At 37.7% G+C, this 21,538-nt stretch overlaps 1 protein-coding gene across 2 annotated transcripts in view; it reads left to right on the top strand.

The window, feature by feature from the left end:
* The first annotated feature begins 1,038 nt into the window (after window positions 1-1,038).
* The window catches only part of TNFRSF19 (TNF receptor superfamily member 19), a 57,220-nt gene continuing 36,720 nt past the window's right edge, over window positions 1,039-21,538 (top strand). The window contains exons 1-4 of one of the 2 annotated variants that reach the window (XM_030952167.1): window positions 1,039-1,342; window positions 1,516-1,602; window positions 12,859-12,947; window positions 13,504-13,614. In XM_030952167.1, the coding sequence (XP_030808027.1) occupies window positions 12,882-12,947; window positions 13,504-13,614 (177 nt within the window). In that variant the 5' untranslated portion in view covers window positions 1,039-1,342; window positions 1,516-1,602; window positions 12,859-12,881. Of the gene's footprint in view, window positions 1,343-1,515; window positions 1,603-6,188; window positions 6,238-12,858; window positions 12,948-13,503; window positions 13,615-21,538 lie in introns of those variants that run through there. The other variant, XM_030952262.1, reaches the window with a different exon arrangement.

Raw genomic sequence — 21,538 nt, 5'->3', positions numbered from 1 at the left:
GAATTCTCGGTTACTCGGTGTGCAAATATTTGCATGCGTCTCCCAGTTGACAGGCTCGTATCACTTTCATCTGCACATGTGGTACGTCCAAAGTATGGGGTGTGCGTGGATGGGAACTTCAGTGGCATCTTCAGTATGGCTGATTATCCTAAAATCCATCCTGCTTGATATTTGTGTGTTTTATTAACAGCTGAAATACAGAGGGCTGACTCAATCTCTGTGCTGAAAGATAACTTAGCCTCAGATCGCTGAATATGAAATTCAAGTAGTGCATTTCTTCTGCCTTTCCTCTGCACTGCAAGAGAGAAAGTCACAGCAGCCTTGAGGATTTCCCTGCTCGCCAGGGCAACACAGGACCCTCCAGCAATCCTCAGAGCTGTGACCTGCAGTAGCACAGAGAATGTCTGTCCATACACTCCCATGACCCCAAAAACCTCCCCCTCCCTCTGCGGAAGTGCAATGGTGACCACTTCAAATCTACTCTGGCTGAAAAATGCCTTTACACTGAAAAACACTTCAGTGAGTTACTTATGGCAGCTTCACAGCTCATTTACGTAAAGGAATCATGAGCCACAGATGAATCAGGCTCAAATAAAATGATTTGCAAAAGGCCACACAGTAAGCAGCAGGGAGGACATGAGCCAGGGACTAAGAGCATGCTCTATTGTGCTTGGTTTTGCCAGTGCAAAAATCCAATGTCAGCGTGCAAAATGCACCATTTTCTCTGCTCCAAATCTCGACAAAGAGATAAACAAAAGTAGTTTTCTCTCATGTTACAGCTGCCTAGTAAACCGACCTTCATGCCTGACTTTCAGAACTTTATGGAAGACTGTAACTTCCTTTTGCAGACAAAATTATAAAGCATCTTTTAAAGAAAACTTTCTAGTTACACTATTCTCTCTTCTTGGGAGGAAACTTAAATGTAGTGAAGACTTTGAAGTGAGCCTTGGGTTTGCTACAATGGACTAACCTGATTAGAAATCATGCAAACTCTTGCTGCTCTTTAGCTGCATTCCCCCACAGGCTGTATTACAGCTCTCTAACCAGTCCCACAGCATTGAATGATGTCATGGGATCTGCAGCTCAGCGAGATGAAAGGGATAAAGCGGAACCCGCTGGCACTGGGGAAAGCTTCCAACACACAATCCACAACACAGCTTGGGAACTCAAAAGCTACAGATCCAGCCACTCAACCCCAAGTATTTCAGAATCGTGTGCATTCTCCCAGCACAATCAAGGAGAGGGGAGAAAGAGCCAGTGCAGAGCACTGAAAGGCAGAATTTGAGTGCAGCTACCTGCTGGAAAAGGAGCTCTTTTTCCTCGCCAAAGCACTGCCTTTGATGTACGGCAACTGATCACTGATCAGATTACAGGCATTTGGTCTCAGTGCTCGTCTGCCTTTGATCTGCATGGTTAATTTTATTTTCCCGGATTTGGAGTTTCGTCTGGGCTTGTGCTGACATACTTTTTTTTTTCTTTTCTTTTTCTTTTTCTTTCTTTTTCTTTTTTTTTAAGGAGGTAAAAGCATTTAATACAGAAGCTTCGGCGGTGTGAAATTAAGCTGCAGAAACTCTGGCACTGGAAAACTTCATCAGATAACAGGTACTGAATTTTGGGGTTGTTTCTCAGTTTTGTGTTGCAAGAATTTAAGGAATTAAAAAGTTCTCATAATCAATAATACTACACCTCGTGTGTACAAAGTTCAAAAGATTGTTTGTAATTTATGCAGCATTTTCTTTGCAGCTCTTGGGCAGAATTGTATAGAGAACAGACTTGAATAACAGATAGAAAAACTGAAGCAAACCCAGTATTTTTCTGTGCTTTGGGGATACGTAAGATTTTGGGTTGCACTGCTCATTCATACCATCTATAGTTTTGTAAATTTGTATTTGAATTCATGTATTACATGACTCAGGGGAGTACTTATTTTCTAAGGAAAGGCCAACCATATCTCCTACACACTGTAATACTTTGTTTGCTCTCAGTGCATTTATTAAACTGTGTCTTCTTCAGACAACACTTTTAAGCCTAATAGTTCCATACTTGAGATGAAAAAAAGTGTCCACTTCCACAAGTTATTGGAACTAAATTTGTAAGCATAACATCCTTATCCACAAAAGGAAATGGTTTTATTTTAAGATTGAAGGGATTATAGTTCAGCTGTACCATATGAAATATTGAAAATAAAAGTAATCTTCTGACCTGATGATAGAAGTTTCCTCTAAGGCATTTTAATAAATATATTAAAGAAATCTTAGGCTTGTCTAGAGCCAACAGCTAGTTTTGCTGAACTTCATAGAAGTTTTGCTGCATTTTAGTGATGCAATTTCCACTCACAGTGTTTTGTATTCTTTTCCTCAAACTCATATTTATGAAAAGTATTGTGTTGAAGAAATTTTGAGACATCTACTCCAGAAATTCATTCTAAGGGAACAATCTTTTTAAGGTTTAGGATTATTCACACATTTGCAGTTTTAAAGGGCCAGATCTTTGTGTGAGTTTGGGCCAAATCCATGAGTGTTCTGTGCCTGCAGCTGGAGTCAGACTGTTAAAATAAGACTCAAACTCCTTCTGTAGTATTTAAATATAATTTAGATTTTCAGAAGAACTTAGAACCCATGACTGGGACCAGACTTCCAAACATTCCAGACACTGAGGTCTTTGAAGATCTAGTCTTAATGGTGGCTAGTAATACTGACTTATATAGTCTTAGGTCTAAATTTAGGTGTATATAAATTTTGAATACCTTTATTAACAAATTGCAACTAAAAGTCAGTCAAGCATCACTTGAACACTATTCTTTAAGATGCCTACCAGTCCACAGGACCTTCAAGATATTCATATTCCAGTGTGTACCATAGAGCAACATGCAAACCCAAATTTTAACAGTCTGCTTGCATCTGAGGAAGATCAAGTTATCAACACTACCAGATAAATGTAGATAGCTTTCATTAGTCAGTCTGCAAAGTTTGTTTCTTCTAATTAAAACAGTATTTGTATATATAGAACTTCAATTTACTGAATATCAAGAGATAATATGCCAGACACAGATTAACTAGGCCTGACTTGGAATCACTTGGTTTTCTATGCCACCAATTAATTCATATTCTTACTTAACAAGTCAATTATATTATAAGGAAAGTAATTAGCACTGTATGAATAATATGTGTATAGCTGTCAAGAAAGAATATAATTTGAGGCGTAACCAAAGTAAAATGTAGTATTTTTCCCTAAGTAACAATGATGTGCTAAAAGATGTTCCTGTAGCCCCGAAAAGATGGCTTTATTTATTAATTCTATGCTTTGCTGATGAGCTTCTCTGCCTTTCCAGTCCCCTCTTGCTTGTTGCTTGTTTTCCAATATGTACACCTCTTTTCTGAGGAAAATTGTTTCTAAACTTTACTTCTGCTTGGTGTAAAGTAGAAAGGGAAGCAAATTTTAAAAAATAACACAAGGAGTCTTTTTCCTCAGAAGTCAAAATAGCTGGAGATAACAGGAGAAACACTGGTTAATCAGATAGATTACACTGTTGAGTAGGATTTGTATAGATAATTATTTGCAACATTTAGGCCCTGAAAATGCATTTAAGAAACAAAGTTTATTTAAATTTTGTAAGTCCCTAGGATTTTAGGTAATCTCCCCAGATATTTAAACAAAGATGGGCGTCAACCCAATTAAACTGAAAAATATCTTTGCTTGTCTGTATATAAGTCAGGCTGAAATGAAAGCACACTTGAACACATTCAAGCATGGTGGGAAGAGGATTTTCAGCAAATTTTGTTGTTTTAAATAGCAGTTCTCTGACAGTTTAGCCTGTCATTGATCTGACTTTTAAAGATTAAATAGTAATAATTCTTGGCACTACTAACTTTGCTTTTACTAAGAGCTGTATAAACATTAATTAATCCTCAGGCTTAAGCCTTCAGAAACAAAAAGTTCACAATGCTTTTTCAAGCAGATCTGACTAGGAAACTCCCAAGTGTATGATTTATTTATTAAAATAGCTTGAGCAATTTCTGATTATAAATAGAGCCATTTTCAAACAGGGTGCCTTAGATAACATCATAAACATATTTTAAGGTTTGTAATAGTTAAGATTATCAAAAGACATTGCACAGTTATACTGACATCAGTTTCCAACAGCTGTCATAACAAGAGTAGATCTATCTCATAGTTGACTGAGGGAACTGTGTTAGCATTTGAGATATGGAGATAACAACTTCCTATTGCTGTACAATTTCTGCTTCCACATCAGATATGTCACACAACTTAGTCTTATCAAAGGGGTCAGCTGAAACTGCTTTCCAAGTATTTCTTTTTTGCTTTCTCTGTTGTAGTGAGAATCTCTGTACTAGAACTAACAATTCACTTCTTCAATTTCCTGAGAAGCATCATGATTAAAAACAATGTAAACTCTACAATTCTCAATACCTTTCAATGATGAATGTAACTAATTCATCCATTTTACATTCAGAGGAAAGATTTTACATGCTACAACAAGGACTTAAACGTTTAAGTTTCAGTGTTACAGACAACACGTTGCTCTGAGTTCATTAGCATAGTAACCCACTGTCTGATGAAAGTCTTAATGTTTCTTTATATGGTAATCCTGAGTGTTTAGTCAACACTTTAAGAACTCTGAGATATTTTAATACCTTTGTCTAACTATATTGCTTTAAATCAAGTATCTGAAACACACATGATGATTCTACTAAGAAGAACTCACGCAACAGTTTCACTGGTGGCTCCAGAAAACAGATAACACACAAAAGATTGTCTGTAAAGAGTGAGGCTGTGTTCAATGCTCAGCGCTGTGCAGCAGCTGCTATTCACAACAGATGCGCTGCTGTTGCGCTGCAGCATGCCATTCCTCACTGAAATTCCAGCCTCTTGCAGAGCTCCTCCTGGCAAAGGTCCTGAAGCAAAGCTCTTCTTTGAAGGCCCTTCAGAAGAGAATTACATTAAAACCTCTGTACATGCAGAGTTGTTTGGGTTTTATAATTGGAAACAACTAGTTTTGCAGCAGTCATTTCTCTCTTTGCATACAACTTGCTGGATTTCAATAAGCACTCCTTGTTTTTAGAGAAGCCCTTTGGCTGCTGATCTTCAAACTTTTTTGGCGAGGAGATCCAAAAATTCTGTTTATTTGAAAATGCTTTACCTCCCAGTATAATAGATTGTTCATTTTTTCAGAGCCTAACCCTGTTCCTTGTGTGTCTATACAGTTGTCTAGACTGTAAGTGGATCATTAACTTTTTCATTAGAAGTAAAACTAATAACCTGAAATCCCTGCAGCAACAGTACTTTTACCAAGGTCTCCAAGACTAGTTCACCAATGTTGGAGCATCACTAACTTCATAAAAGCTCCTAATTTGTGTCACAGTAAGTGGCAGTAACACCCAACCTAGTGACTACGAATAATTTACTATCTGTGAAGGGCTGGATTTCTCCATTTCACCATGGATACTTGCATTTGGTATTGGCACTGTGCTTACAGCTGGGTAACTTATTACCTGCAGAATGGATAAAATATTTCAGACTCTGAGCTAGCAGGAAGAAAAAGCTACTCAAGAAAGGAGATTTTGCAGTGTGTTGTCAGAAAGCCTCTGTCATGCTTTTTGGGCAGGAGAGGTGGAAAGGGCTTTGCTGAATTACAAGGACTCATTGTGCGCTCACCTGACAGTGGCCAAGAGCCAGTACCTTTAGAACAGCCCAGCAGCCACAAGCCTGAGCTCCCTCTGAGGGGGATCAGCAACGCCAAGGCTCCAGTCCCAGCGCCAGGCAGCATCTGGAAGCAGAGGTGGGCACAGGACTGCCCTGCTATCCTGTCCTCCTGGTGGGATAAAAGGGACACCAGCCCCTCACTTGCAATTCACCCTGGCTTCACACCAGTGGTAGGGGGCATACCCCCCCACCACTCACGCCCTCCCAGTGTGGACACACAGCGCCATCCATCCATCCATCCATCCATCCATCCATCCATCCATCCATCCATCCATCCATCCATCCATCCATCCATCCATCCATCCATCCATCCATCCATCCATCCATCCATCCATCCATCCATCCATCCATCCATCCATCCATCCATCCATCCATCCCATTGGCTGCCCGCGCTCAGCTGACGGCCCGGGGCGGGGCGGGCGCGCCGTTGCCGGGGTGACGGGGCGCCCGCCGCGGGCGGGCAGCGGCGGCGGGGGCGCTGCGGGACGGGCGCTCCTGGGCCGGCCGGGGCAGGTGGGTGCGTGCGGCAGCCGGGGCGCGGAGCGGGGCGGCCGCGGGGGAAGCGGCGGCTCCGCCGGGGGCACGGCGGGCTGGCCGGGCACCGCCGCCCCGAGGCCGCCCCCGGCACTGAGCCGCGCCGCCCGGCCGTGGGGCCCGCGGCAGGCGGCGAGCTCGGTGATGGCAGCGAGCTCCGCGGAGAGCGCAGGCTGCGGGGCAGCGAGGGAGCGGGGAGGGCTCGGCCGGGCCCCTGCATCCCCGCGGCGACTCCGGCTCCGCTGCTCCGAGCCGCCCCCGCGGTGGGTACGCGGGGCACGGCGCAGCCAGGGAGCCGCGGCTGCTGCGGCTGGTGGGTTCTGCAGGTCTCGGCAGCCCTGGAGTGGCTGCTCCACGCCCCGGAGTGCGGCGAACAAAAAGCCCTTGAAAGCCCGGCTTTCATGTTCACAAGCGCTTCTCGTGTCTGCTGCATTAATAAGCTGCTGTTTGCTTCAAACAATATTAGAGCTGGAGTTGGAAGAATAGGAGCTCCCCATTTTTTCTTTTGGCTGGTAAGAGGTTTAAAAGCTCCAATTACAGTTTGGTTTATTGAAAAGGTTTTGATTGTTTGACTTCCTTTCCTGTCTCCATTTAATCTGACCTTGGACCAAAAGCTTTACCTGATATTTGTGAAAAGTCTAAATACTTATTTACCATCTTTACATTTACAACTACTTTAGAAGGATGCTTTTATCAAGTTTATAAAGTGGTCCAGTAGCATTTAATATGAGCAATGGCAAATTGATTCAATCTGTAGGTAGGTTTCTTAACTACTGCATAATCTCTTTCAAGCACACCTTTACCATCAGGTGTAAAGCGAATTACTTAGGTGTGTTACCTGGGAGCTTGTTACCATAAGAGAAGAGGGCTGGGTTTTTGGAGTGGGTTTTTCTGTTGTTGTTTTTGGTTGATTGTTTGGTTGATTGTTGGGGTTTTTTTTTTGTTGTTGTTGTTTCTTTTAGACCTAGAAGTAAGCTTCTTTATTAGTTCACTAGTAAGATGCTTAAAATGTCAGTTAAGGAGGTAATAAGTCACTTTCTCTCACTTTCAACAACTTACAATCCTAGTAAAAGAGAATGGTGTGAATGAAAGTAACTCATGTCTGTGGTTTTTAAGACATTGCATGCCATCCAAAACTGCTCAAGGCTGACTGGATAAATGTAGCATATTGGCATTGCACCATTGCAAGGTATATTAACCAGCCCAATGCTTTATAATTCATGATCCCTAAAAATTACTTTGAAAAAGAACTATTCGTATATTTTGGTGAAAGTGAAGTATGAATATAATACTGGCATTCTCAATGTATTTCTTATTCACATATCCGATTACAAAAATACAAATGTATCTTGACACTGAGCTTTCATCTAGCAAACCAGTGTCTCCTAGAACTTGAGATGGGTGAGATGTATTAAACAGAAGGAGCAACATTTTTTTTACCACAGTTCTGATGTTGTGTGAGTAGGCTCATCAGCTTTGGTGAGAGTGGGAGTTCTTGTGTGAATCACAGGCTCTCATCCTCTAAAATGCTTTGTTTATGTGTAGGAAAAATGTTGCCACATTGCACCTTGCACCTTTGTTACACTATTTCACTCTAATGTCTAATTAATGATAAGCTGGATATGTTGAAGAACACAAACGATAAACTGCTTTATCACCATTATTCCTGTAAAGACAAGTACTTCAATTAACATAACTTGAAGTGTGGTACTCAGAAGCAGCACAAATATTTCCTGGCTGTGTCTTGTGGCTCTGTCTTCTCATCTCCCTCAGCCCCTAAAATACCTCTGTTTTCAATCACCAGCAAGGTTCTAACTTTAATCTGCTAACTCTGTCTTTACCAAATTTGAAATAAATCAATAGCAGCCTAATGTCGTACATTTCATGAATGGCAGGTTTGTAAAATACAGATCTTTTCAACGTGATATTTAATACGATGAATGTGCCCTAACTGACAGTATAGAGTTTTTTCCTCCACATTTGTTGGAAAAGTTGGAGCAAAGCTGGTCAGACAAGACCTCATTTACTTCATAAAGTGGAAGACTACAAGGGTTGTGGGCAGGGTGTAAGGGAAAGGTGTCCTAGATCTGTGAGACAGAAATAACAATGTGCAGTGCTGTAGTGGATCTTCTTGTCCCTAACTTGCTCCCTTGCTTTGTCTTTGTCATTGCAGCAGCATGAGTACTTTTCCCTTCTCTTGTTTCTTGCCCCTGGGGCACTGACTCTGCTAAAGCCATCTGCCACTCCTTGTTTTATTGCGTGCAGTTGACAGCTGCGGGTGGGAAGTAGGTGGTTAGAAAGGAGCTGAGACCCTGTTTGTTGGCTACCAGAGACCTCTGTTGGCAAGATAAAATGATTATATTTTCAGTCCTCTTTCTCACCCGGAACTTCAGAGTACTCTGCCAGTGTTATAGAGTGTTTGACAAGTGGTCATCAAGTAAAAATATCAAATCAAATATGGGAAATTTCAAAGACCTGGTTGTGAATTAACTGAGAATTCATAATTTCAAGTTAAGTCAATGTGAAGTTGGGAGTCTTCACCATTTCTAAAGTTTCCCTTAGAAGATGGATGATGTTGACTTCAAAGTTTTGATGCTTCTGTGTCTGAGAAACCTGCTAGTCAGCCATAATTTAGTCGTGCTGCTTTGGTTCTTGAGGTGATGTGTCTTTCATGGTGGAATTTGAAGTGTTTTGGAGAGAAAAAAGGCATATTTTTCTGACATGGACTTTGAAATAAAATGATGAGTACTATTCAAGCAAGCTGGTAAATGTAGGAGTAAATTTTAGAGGGCCATGGATTCTATAACCTTCAAAGGCTGGAAGTTCTTACTTCCACAATACATTTATTACATGTTTCTAATTTATTGTTTGATATTGCCCTCTTTATGCATATGCATAGTAGGCCTCAAATGACCTTAAAATTATGCAACTACATTTCCTAATGCAAGTTCCCTATCCTGAGTTCAGTATGTTACCAGTAATGATTGCTTTTCCCTGAGTATTTTAGGCAAGCACATTACTGTTAACCTAATAAGATGTACTTGGAATGATTTAGTGACCTCAAAAAACTCTGTCCACAGGTTTCTTTCTTCTAACAAAACTAACTGAACTCAGCATTTTAAATATCAGTATCTGGACAAGAGCTAGTAAGTCTTTAAAGGTATGGAACCTCTGTTTACTCACACGTGTTTTAGAGGCAAAAAACTTCTAATAACTTCTTACTTAAAAGCATGAGTTGAATGGTAGCGTCCAACAGACATCAGTATAATGCCACTTGATATCATGAGAGAAGAAATTTGCCCAGTGGCAACCTATTATTAAGTGCTGCAGTCTCTGCTTTTTCAGCAGGACTTTTTACCAAACTGGAGATTGAAGCAGGAAACATGCAGCTGACACAGTTCTCTCTCTTTTGGGACTTGCATTCAATACAATGAGTTATTAAGGTGCCTTTCAATTATTTTTACCAAAATGTTGTCATGAAAGAAACATCTTATTTTATTTGTCCTCTTAACAATTGTTATTTCTTGTACACTGGCTCATTTCTCTCTCATATTAGTCAGTATAGAGTCTTTGGTGTTGTTTTGGCAGGAGTGCTGGCAGTGGGTGCAGTGATGGCTTAATAAAGTACCACAGGCATTCATACACGTCTGCTGAAATTATTTAAATGTGTTTTGGTGCTGCTGAAGTGCTCTGAAGTTTAAGGTCCATAGACCTGCAAGCTTCTTTTGGAATCTTTATTGATCATAGAAGACTCATTATGTAGAAGATATCTCATAGGCCTAAAGCTGTAAAATCTCATGAAACTTGTAATGATCGGTCAAAAAACTGAACCTTAGTCAAGCATAGGATAAGTTGGAGAAGTCCTTGCTAGTTTGATGCCAGTAATAAAATGCTTGATTTTGAAAATTTACTCTGGGTTGTGGAACTCCTGGTGAATGGACTTGCCAAGTTTGCTTTTCAATAGAGAATATTTCACAGCTGCAATCAAATTTCACACCTAAGTGTACAAAATGTATTGTGGTACAGGATGGTTTGCCATGTGTTTTTTATGTTCTAAAAGTCTTTGAGATACTTGCTATAAGAAGATCATCTTAGATAGGGCAATTCCAAAACTTAAATACAAGATTCAGCATGACCAGCAAGATTTTTAATATTGCTTTTTGTTCTGTAGGGGCATTCAATTTTTATTCCATTGTGACTCCAGAATACTAAAAGATGAAAATACATAATTAGCTTTGTTTCAGTATTGATTTTGATAAGTTGTATATATACTGGTTTTTTAACAATATTAAATCTTCAAGTTATTGTGTATTGGAGAAAAGGTATAGGGGTTAATATACCTGAATTACATTAAGCTAATACAGTTTTATTGCAGAAAATTAGTCTGCAGGGCAGTTAATTGGGCTGTTCTTAATTAGCTTTATTTTTTCTGTGCTTCAGGTGGCTTGCACCGAAAAGGTAGACTTCTTAAATTATGTTACAGCTGTGTGTTTTAGGTCGTTAGCTTATTACAGCTCAGCAGTATTTTTCGTATTGGAAATTCAATGTGAATCTTGACACAAAAATATGCAATTATTACACTTGTCAGTTTCTTTTTGATATGTTACACATCTATTTTCAGAAGCAAAAGTAAATATTGAAACTTAAAATGAAACTTACTTTTAACCTTAGAATCCTGGTTTTGAAGTTTTGGTAGTATTCTATAGATGGTCATAATTGCATTAGATCTGTATTATGATTTAGCTATTTTTTAATTATTAAGGAATACATATGACTTGGAGTAATCACTTGACATTCAAATCTAAGAAATTCAACTATATTTACAACTTTATTTCCCTTTCACACTTCTGTAAAGTTTAAGTCCTATAGCAATTAAGAAAACACATGAAGTATTTCTTTTTTCCACTAAACAGTATTACGTGAAATGAAAAAGTTAATGGGGATTTTTCTCCCAAGTCCCATTAATTTCAGCATGATTCTTTGAATCAATATTTAACCAGTTTATTTCATTTAAGTCTTAGACTTTTAGCTTTTCTGTCTTGTCTTCTCTGAATCAAGTGAAGTCAAGCTTGTTTTACAGGACTGCTTTTCTGTAATGCAGTGTAGAGTTGCTTATTGTATGATGATTCTAAGTTATTTTTTAATTTCTTCATATATTGCTCTTGAATTTCTGTAGCATTCCAAAGGGAATGAACAGCAAAATTGAACAGGATCAAAATTAAGACTTTCTTGATACTTATTTCAAGGTTACTGAGGTGCAAAGTGTCACAATTTTTCTCTTATCTAATCTGGTTTTACTTAAAAGATATTTGGTTACTTGTTGGCCAGTACATGATATAATGTATGGTGTGTGTATTTACCCATTTTCTATGTTTCTAAAAACAGATGAGAAACATTTCTTGACATTTCTGAGTTCCCTTAACAGTATTTTTACTGTCTCTGTCCACTGTTTGCTCTTTGCTATTACTAGAAATTGTTTCGTTCGTGCATACCTATTTTTTTTCAGTATTAGAATTGTCAGCTTCTCGTGACTTCAGAACTTTTAAAATTTGTTGACTTTCCTTTTTCATTTTTCTAGTTGCCCTACAGTGCTTTTTACGTGAAGTTGTGTTTTGGTCATTCAGAATGATTTCTGAGATTTTTCCGTTTAATGTTTCTTGCCTTAATTTTTTTCCCTCAGACTTAAAGAAGAAACCTATGTCAAATACTATACCTGTATGTATTCGTATTCCTTGAAATACGAAATGTCTCCTTTTTTACCCACACTGACATGCATTTAATCTGGTAATTGTCATTGGCCCATAGACCATTGCCATCACAAGTGAGAAATAATCATAAAAATGTCATGGCTTTCCTGTGGAGTGCTGCCTGACACATCTCTACTTGGTCTGTTCTTTCTAGTAGACTTCTGCTCTTTTTATACTTCAAGATACAGCTTCTCTTAAAAAATATCAATAGTGACACTGACGTATACTTTCTTCTTATTGCTTAGAATTTGTTAGCTAGGGTATTCATACAGTAAAATGTGGAACTGTGTGTTAATTATAGTTTTTGTTTATTCTGGCTGTATACTTTTGAAAGCATATTATGCTCGCAGTGGTTCCATGTTGGAAAGCATTTTGCAACTATTCTTAATATTTTTGTCTGGTATTTTCCTTTTGTTTTGGGTTCCATCCTTTCATTTATCAGTCTCTGCTCTTAAATGATAAAAACAACATGGTGTATTTGAAGAAATTTATTTTTGTCTGTTGATCACATACTTAGTTGAGTGTTTAACAAGCAGGAAACATATGTTAGGGATGTTAGATTAATAAATGCTGATCTTCTGTAATCTGGACTGATAGCCAGTTAAGACTCTCTTCTTTTGAGATTTAAAACTAGAGAAACGTTGTGTTTATTGTCTTGTCTTCAAAAGGCATATGATTTTTAAAGCATATCTTTGTTGTTTAGCAGCTTCCAGGAATCCATTTGAAAATATTAATGGCATTGACAGATTGTGTTTTGACATGCCAAGTATCATGAAGTATGATGGACACATGACTTCTGCAATTTAAACAATGTAAATATAATGATTTTTTTTTCCTTTTTATATTTTTCTAGGGAGAAAGGTTTAATCACAAGAAATGGATGCTAAAGGATTACAAAGAGATGATAAACTGAAGGTGCTTGTCATTTTACTAGCATATTTGGTAAGTTAAAGATTCATATTTTTCCCCCATGTTGAAAAAATTGTACTGAACACAGAAACTGTGTCTTTCGTTTTACACACTGCTGCTAACACTGAAGGTCTTCAAATGCAGCATGCAGACAATGCTTACACATTTTATTGATTTGAGCTTGTTTGGTCCACTGATTCATATAATTTCTGGCTGCTCCTCATACACAATTACAGAATTTTACCTTGTAAGCCTCTTCATGGATGAAGGAGCAGACTAGAACAGAAAATATAAGTGAGTATAGTGCTGTGGAGGTGATGCTGCTTCACTTCAGAGGTGGCCATCTCCTGCTCCAGTGTGCTGTACATAGTTTAGGTGCTTGGAGTATTCAGTTTATGGACAGAGTATAGCACAGCACACAACTACCCTGCCTGCTCAGGGTACTTAACTCTGGCTTGCTGTAGAACTAAGGGTAATTAATAATTCAGAAAGTTATTTTTAAGATCAAAACATGGATTTATTTCTCAGATTTAATGTATTTTGATGAATTTACTTTTTTTTTGTTTTGTTGTTGGTTTGGGTGTTTTAGCTATGTAAGGTAAATTGTGAGACTGGAGACTGCAGAGAGCAAGAATTTAGGGACCAGACTGGAAACTGTATCCTCTGTAAACAATGTGGTCCTGGAATGGAACTCTCAAAGGTAAGGAAATCATACTTTCTTGAATTTACTTTATTTCTGATAAGTGCATTTATGTATTTGATCTAAAATGATGGATATCTGTACTTACATGAAAATATATACACTTTTGGCATTTGAGACTTCTGCAGTTTTTCAAGAATCATGTTATCTGTTTCATTTTTTATAAAATGCTCAGTTCAGAAAATGATGATGCCACTAATAAAGTAGGCAGTACCATCTGGATGGGCTCTCAAATTATTGTTTTAAAGATAACAACAAAGGAGGGGGAAAACTACAAAGCAGAAAAAAACTACAGGGAGTTAAGACTGCATAACCTTACTCTGTAGAAGAGAATGTGAAAAATTAATTTCAAACCAGTGATTAGTACAGACTGCTGACATAGAGGGATTTAATTTTTACAGTGCTGACATTCACAATCGGTTCTGGATGTTGGGTGACAAAATTTAAATATTTTATATATGACTTTTTTGTCTTAACAGAATGGTTTGTAATAAAAAGGTCATTAGTAAATAAATACAGAATAAGATTCAAATGAGAGCTAATATGTTTCCTTAGAACAGGAGGGAGATACATGATTGTTCTGTTGTCACTAGGCCTGTGGTTGGAGCACTTTAGGAGGCCAGATTCAAGTCAGGCTTGAACAATTTCTTTGCTTTACAATTAATTAAAAATGCTATAAACCTAATTCTAATCTTTATGCCATGTAAAGTAATTGAAAAAGTTGAAAGGCCAGAAAAATACATAATAATATTTAGAAAGCACATAGGAATTTTTTTTTTTATTTCATGCAGAAGGAAATACTATTGTGAATCTTACACAATTGCATTTTGCTTTTATAACAATTGCAGTTCTTCCAAAAGAAAGTCCCCATAAAAGTTTCTGAATTACTAGGATTTGAGGGCAGTGGAAATGAATCAACAGAGATGAATGCTGGCTGCGATTACAGGCTGAGATTCAGTAGAATAGAAGTTCACTTGGCAAAATTTTCAACAAAATTCCAAGTCTGAATGCAAGTCACAAGGGGGATCTTAGTTGTTTTCAGTTCAGAGAAAGTAGGTGCTGTGCATAAGCAGGGATAGAGGACAATGAAGGAAAACACAGCCGAAAGGGAGGAATATGTTGGTATTCATTAACTCAGCTACTGGAGGTGAAGGAAGCAACAAAAAGGGTTACATGTCTTGGGAGATTAGGTGTCTTGAGGGAGTAAGAGTGTCCTGCCGGAGATGTGAGGATGGCAAGGCAAAGAAGAGTGCAGGGTGGAGTCAGAAAGGTGAGTAGACCTACCAAGACTCATGCACGTGTAAAACCCTTTCTTCAGTGTCCAGCTCTAAACCCACATCTTGCCCATTGCTGGAGTGTGAAGCTGTGACCCTGACAGGTGTGTAGTCAGATCCACACCTGAGAGATGGGGCCATAAAGAGCATGCCATTTGCATGCAGAAGGGCAAACTCTGTCTTGTACTTCTACTGATAGTGTAAAAAGGATGCTGAAGGTGGAATTTAGAGTGTTTAAGGGAATTTGAAATGTTTATTTTGAAAATTTTTTAACATGAACCGTTACTAAGTTTGGTGTGTATGTGTGTTCGAACTGCAGGGGGAAAAAGAAGCTTTCAGTTTATGGCTCTGTAGTTCCTATTATGTTCAGCTCTGAAAAAAAGTTAAGTATTGTGGCTTGTGTGAGATTTGAAGGGATTTACTGAAATTGAGTGACACCTTTTCTCTATCTCTTGACCCCCTGTGGTGATTGTTCAGTGCATGAACAGAAATACTTAGTTTCACACTTTAGTGGGAATCCCTTTGTATGTTGGGCAGCATTAGTTAAGGTTTAGTCATACAAGCAATGCTCTTAAAGCAGAGATTTAGACATGACTTACGACATGGATATGGTTTAGTTGGGATTTTTTCAGATTTGCCTTAAATTTGAGATGTTCTAGGGGGTGTTTTAATTATAAAGGCGCTTGTAAATATGTCACTTTGTAACAGTGGGCCAGTACTATGTGCATTTATATAGTCAGATACTTATCTAGTCGGCAAACAAAACCCAAAAGCATAACAACTCAGACCCTCAGAAATTACACTCAATTTAATAAAGAAATGCTAAACTAAAACAACAAGATTATAGTTTGCAGTAGTACACTATTGAAGTTATGGTTTTGCTTCACCTATTTTTGTTTACAGTCTGATAGTTTACAGACTGTTTACAAAACTGATAGTTTTTTGTTTACAGTCCTAATTCTTCTAGGATTAGTTTGGTGTTTTTGAAAATAGGAATGCTTGGTATATTTCACTATGTAAGCAATTACTTGTCACAGACAGTAATAGACTTTCAAAAATACTTTTTTCTTCTGTATTAGAAATGAAATAACAGATTTTGTTCAAACCTAAATGATTGTAATCATAATTTCCTTTATAAATAGAGGTACAATTCTCCATGAATCATAGTGAAGGATGTGATGCTGTGGCTATAACTGAAATGTGGTTGAAAGTAGTCATGTAGAACTACAGCTTGAAGCAACAAATATGTAAAGTCCAAGGTCAGAACGCAAAGGGAAGAGGCCTTTAATGATACACTTGAAGTAATTTGCAGTCCAGGAGAAGTTTTGTTTTCTTGGTATTTTTGCATATGAGAAAGCAATGATATTATAATGCTTTATAATGTTTAATAACAGTTTCTTAAGACTAAATAATAACTCAGTTTTCCTATTAAATATGTAGTGCTCCTGGATAAAACTAGATATGCTGCTGGATATGTGAGCATGATTGTGTGTCTAAGTGTATAGTAAAATGCAATGTTAGTGGTGGGGTTTTTGGTTCAGTTCCCCCTAAGTGTTTGAAGCAATTGACAGACAGGTTTCATTTTCATATTTGTAACAAAACACATCAGCCTGTATTGTTGAATGCAAAAGCCCAGCTTTTCTCATCTTGTGTATGTGAAATTACTTTATCTGTTACAGTCTAAATATATCATTTTCTTCCTTGTCATGACTGACTTTACAAAAATACAGGGCAAAAACCCTCATGTACAGACTGCACATATATATATGTGTGTGTCTATATATATATATACTTATTTATACAGCTTCAGTTAGAGATATATATCTTTGTTGCTATACCCTATGAGGGAAATGCTGTTGCCCTTTCTCAATTTATACATGAGACACTAACATAAATCAACTTGCCTGTGGTAATGCAGGAATATTTTGGTAGAACGGAGTAGACAGAGGCCATAGTGTGTAACAGAAGCTTTGTCTTCACAAGGCAGCATATGGACAAGACCAAGGGTGATGGGCACAAATTGTACCAGGATAATATTTTTTTTATAGTGAAAACATTCATTCATTCACTGAAACAATCTCACTACAGTCCCCATCACTAGGAGCTTTTGGGATGCAAATGGACAGGGTGGTAGATCATCTCAGATCAGCTCAGGAGCCTGACCCATGAAAGTTTGCTTCAGATGTTCTTTCAAGGTTCCTTCTAAACCTGTCTGTTCTGTGATTCAATGGCGAGTCTTTTAATTTTGGTTGCAAACCAATACTCAGTGTATTGGATTGACCTTCCTGTATAGATAAGCAACTTCAAACACCCTTGATAGCAGGAGACAAAACAAAACCAGCAAAAACCCAGCCTTATTTCATGTAACTAATTCTGAATCTAGACCATTCTTTTCAGCTTTTGCTGTCACAGTTTAATGGGGCTCTCTTTTTCAAAAATGTTTTTAAAGTAATTTTTTTCCTTCAAGTAAGAAATAAATAGTACCATCCTCAGTTTTTCCTTTCTGATTGCCTATATGCTGTTCTAACAACAATGCTACAATGTTACATTAGTTTAGAACTAAAATCCATAGATCACTTATGTTAATTGTATTTTTATTAAGTGCTTTTAGCATATTGCCATCAGAAGAAAGGAAGCTTTGTTCTTGTATCAATAGAATTGATGGGGAAGAGAGTGAAAGCTGCTTCCCATGTTTTTTTGCTTCTATTTGTTAATTTAAAAAAAAAATCTCTGTATAGCCTTTTCTTCTCATAAACATGTCTTTGGTAATGTTTGTGAGGCTGTTGAATCACTGAATTAGCTTAGTTTTCAGTGTGGGCAGTCTTTGTTTCATGTTGGTTTTTTGTTTGGGGGTTTTTGTTAGGTTTTTCAGTTTTGTTTTTTTTTTTTTTTTTTTTTGTTAAGCAGTGCTTTCTTCTGGGGTGGGAGACTGAAATGGTTGTGTTGATTCAGAAGGAAGCGTTTGCTTCATGTGGCTCAGCATTATTGCATTTCTCATTCATTTAGTACACAGCAAAGCATCACATAGTTAAGCACAAATCATTTAATATCTTTTATTTTTTAAGTGCCTTCAGTTTGCCAGTGCCTGAATAGTCATTGGTTTGGCTTGATAGTAAGAGCCTTTCATCCTATCTTATATATGTTTCTGAAATAAATCAAGCCTAATATATTATTGAAATTTATACAAATCACAATTAATGCAGAAAAAAAAAAGACATAGTTCGTGTTTCAGCAGTTTTCTTAAAGATGTTAAAGTATGGAAATGGAAGTCCTTCCAGTCCTTTCACCGCCATTTTTTTAAGTTATCAGCTGAGCCAGTGCACTGAGGACAATATATGACAAGGAAGGAATAGAAACCAGGAGGTGAAAGGGAAAAGTGCCTGAAGCCAGCAGTGCCATCAAGCAAGCCGTGATAAATACTGTCACTGAGAGACAGCTGGTGGTTGCTGAGGTGGGGCTGTGTATCACAGCTTGCTTCCTTGTACCAGGTGTATGATGAGGAAAGAGAAGATCTGCAGGTTGTCTCAGAAAAAGGAATTGTGAATTAAACAGGCAGGTACTGTTTGAAGCTTCCCCTGGATGTGACAGTCCTGACACAAGAACATCAGCGTGCTGTGCTGCCATTGATGTGTTGTCACAGTGAAGCCACCCAGAGCAGCTGCTGCCATGTTTAGCAGTCACTCTTAAATTTTCAAAGCAAGAGAACGGCTTGTGAGGAAGCCTGCCAGATCTCAGCTCAGGAGAGGCCAGCATGTGTTTCTGGAAACTGGAGCAGCTGCATGTAGGCATGTCAAATCATCTTCACTGAGAATGAAACTTTTCTGACCCTAGCTGTGCACTTTGACACAGCAGCTAAGCCTGATGTTTGCAGCATGCTGTTACAGCCTGTCCTGCTCAGAGACTTCTGCTGATAGATCCAGCTCATTATTGGATTCTAGATGAGGCTGACCACAGCCTGAGGTACTTTAGGAAGCTAAAACTGTGTGCTATTTAGAAAGGCCATGTACTCAAAGGTATTAGGAAAAAGCTTCATTTCCCAGCATCAGTGTAGTGCCACAACCTGTTACATGACCCGACACCAATTAAGTGTCTTAATGCCTGGAAGACTTTTTCTTGAGAATACCAAGTATTTTTGTAATCATCATGGCATAAGTGGAACTGCTTTGGCTGTGTTGTCTAGGGATTTACATAGTTTGTGGATAATCAGTGGAACTAGAAACAATTCTAAAATATACTTGCAGATTATGATCTTAAAGATGCCTGAAATCATTTTTTAAAATGAAATTTGAGGTTATTTTAATTGAAATAATGTTTAAAATCTAATTTACTCTTCATTTACTGTCTGTGTTAGATTCAACTTTTAGGGGAAAACCATGCCACCTAACTCCAGTAGCCTTTATAGTCATTCTGTCTGGATCAATGTTCGGGTAGTACATAGTGAAAGAAAACTTTAATAGTGGCCTGGTAGTTCTTGAAGAGGTGTCTGCATTATTCTATGCTTTTAATATTTTTGGCTAGAAACAAAATTATGAGTTGGGTTAACTAGTTTGTTGCAGATTCCTAGGCAGCCTTGACCAGTCGCCCCGCTTGATAGCTCATTGAAACACTTCTGAACACAGTTGTTCTGGAGAAACCCAAGTTAAAGGTCAGGAGATGGCACATTACTGTGGTAGTGAAAGCTGTATAGATATCAAGAAAATTGACATGTATTTGAATTTTGAAGATTTTTTTTTTTTTGTAATTAACTTGAATTCAGTTTTCTAAAGGAGTGTTTGAGTTTTATGGCTTGTACTGTGTATTTTTGAGAGAGAAAATTTTCATTCATTGAAAAGGGAAAGTAGAAAGGGAGGAGTGTGCAAAGTGTTCTTCACAGAAAGCTTTGCAACAGCAAAAATAAAGGGAGCATATATTTGTGCTCTTTTTTTGTCTGGCACAAAAATAATTTTTTTTTTATGTCTGGCTGATTGCTATTACAAATTTTATTTCTCTTTTCTGCAGTCCTAAGGTGCAATGCCATAGGAGATGAGCTCTCTTTTAAAGTTAAGAGTGGGAGGATGGAGAGGGTGAGGGGGAGTTGGGAACTATTCAGATCTCATCAGCCATATAACTTGACAGCTTTGTAAATAGAACACAGAGAGAACTGGTGCACATCAGTTTTGCACATGCACTGATAAAAATGAACAGTCAATTGTTTGTATCTTTGCTGGACTGCTAAATTATAAAGTCCAAGGTTTCAAAGGATTTGAATCCATCATCTAAATCATATCCTTCAGTTTGGGGAATGTGGTTAATTACGAGTACAGATATTTTTGAAGTTCTGCCTGGTTTACAAGCTTAAATATTATTTGCACCTGCCTGGCAGTTAACTACCTCAAATATTATGTGAGCAGAAAAAGCACATACATAAAGTTTTAGTTGTTATGAATTGGTATCTGTGGAATTCCTGGCAAAGACTTAGAAACCGTCTTTGAAAAGATGGGAGACTGTAAATTCCTCGAGCAGAAGATTTCTTTATGTTGCATCCACTATTTTAATAGCTTTAAAGTAAACCATTCCATGATGCAAAGGATCACTAGGATGTGTCCATACATCCAGTTATAGCAAAGCAGATCTGATCTAGAAACAATTTACTCAGCTTTGGTAGTTTGGGCCAGTGAGTGAAAGTATTTAATTCTAACTTTTGTTTCCTGCTTGTTTTTTGATCCAAAGCTTCAAAGGTAGTCTGGAAAGGAAAACTTATAATTAAGTTAATTCAAGCCTTATATTTGAAAGTTTGATAGGGCTTGGGAAGGACTGATTCCAAGTGATTTATCAAAAGATCCAATGTAAATGGTTTAACTGAGTGGTATAATATATTCCGTAATGCTACTGTTTGAATAAGCTAACTAGAAAGAGTATTTAGAAAGAGTGTGTTAAAGATTAATGATATTCAATGAAAAAGTTTATTTAGACTTAAGGAGAGCAAAATCTAACACAAGTTTGTCTGGTTCCAGTCCCTGGTGGTAATCATGTAGTTTTGTATACAGTCTTACAAGTACATAAATGAAATGGAGTGTAAAAATTAGCACAGGAACATACAGCTAAAACTGGCTTTGGCATTGATTCCTAGTAGAAACGTGTCAATTTGAAATAAAATTGTATAAAATGGTCTATATCTGAGGTAAGTAAAAAAAGAAAGTAAATGTTTTTATATTTTTAAAACTTTTTGCCTACCAGCTTTAATATGGTCCCAGTATATCACAGGAGGACCATGCTGTACAGTGCATGAAACTGTAGGATGTTGTTTGGTTTTGATACTAACTGCAATGATTTGCCTGTCTGCTCCTTGATCTGAAAAATACTCACTAGTAATAAACTACATTTCAGCTAAAAGAAAGCAAAACAAAAACTAAAAATTTTTTACTAAGTTTGTGGATCTATTTTTACTGTCTCTTTGTAGTTGCTTTCATAAATTGTTCATTTTCTGCATACTTCAGGGCTGTTCTTCAGAGGAGAGTAAAGTTTATTCTTAACATAAAGGAAAATTAAAAATTCTTAGAGTGTCCTGTAAAATGCATCTGAAGTTGTTTATTGTCACTTTATCATTTCAGCTTAGAGGCCTATTGGCCAGTTTGATCACAAAGCTCCTCCCATAGATGCTTTCTCAGCAC

The sequence above is a fragment of the Camarhynchus parvulus genome, chromosome 1, assembly GCF_901933205.1.
Source record: "Camarhynchus parvulus chromosome 1, STF_HiC, whole genome shotgun sequence".
NCBI lineage: Eukaryota > Metazoa > Chordata > Aves > Passeriformes > Thraupidae > Camarhynchus > Camarhynchus parvulus.
Note: the sequence above shows the minus strand (reverse complement) of the source record. Positions and strands in the feature narration are given on the sequence as shown.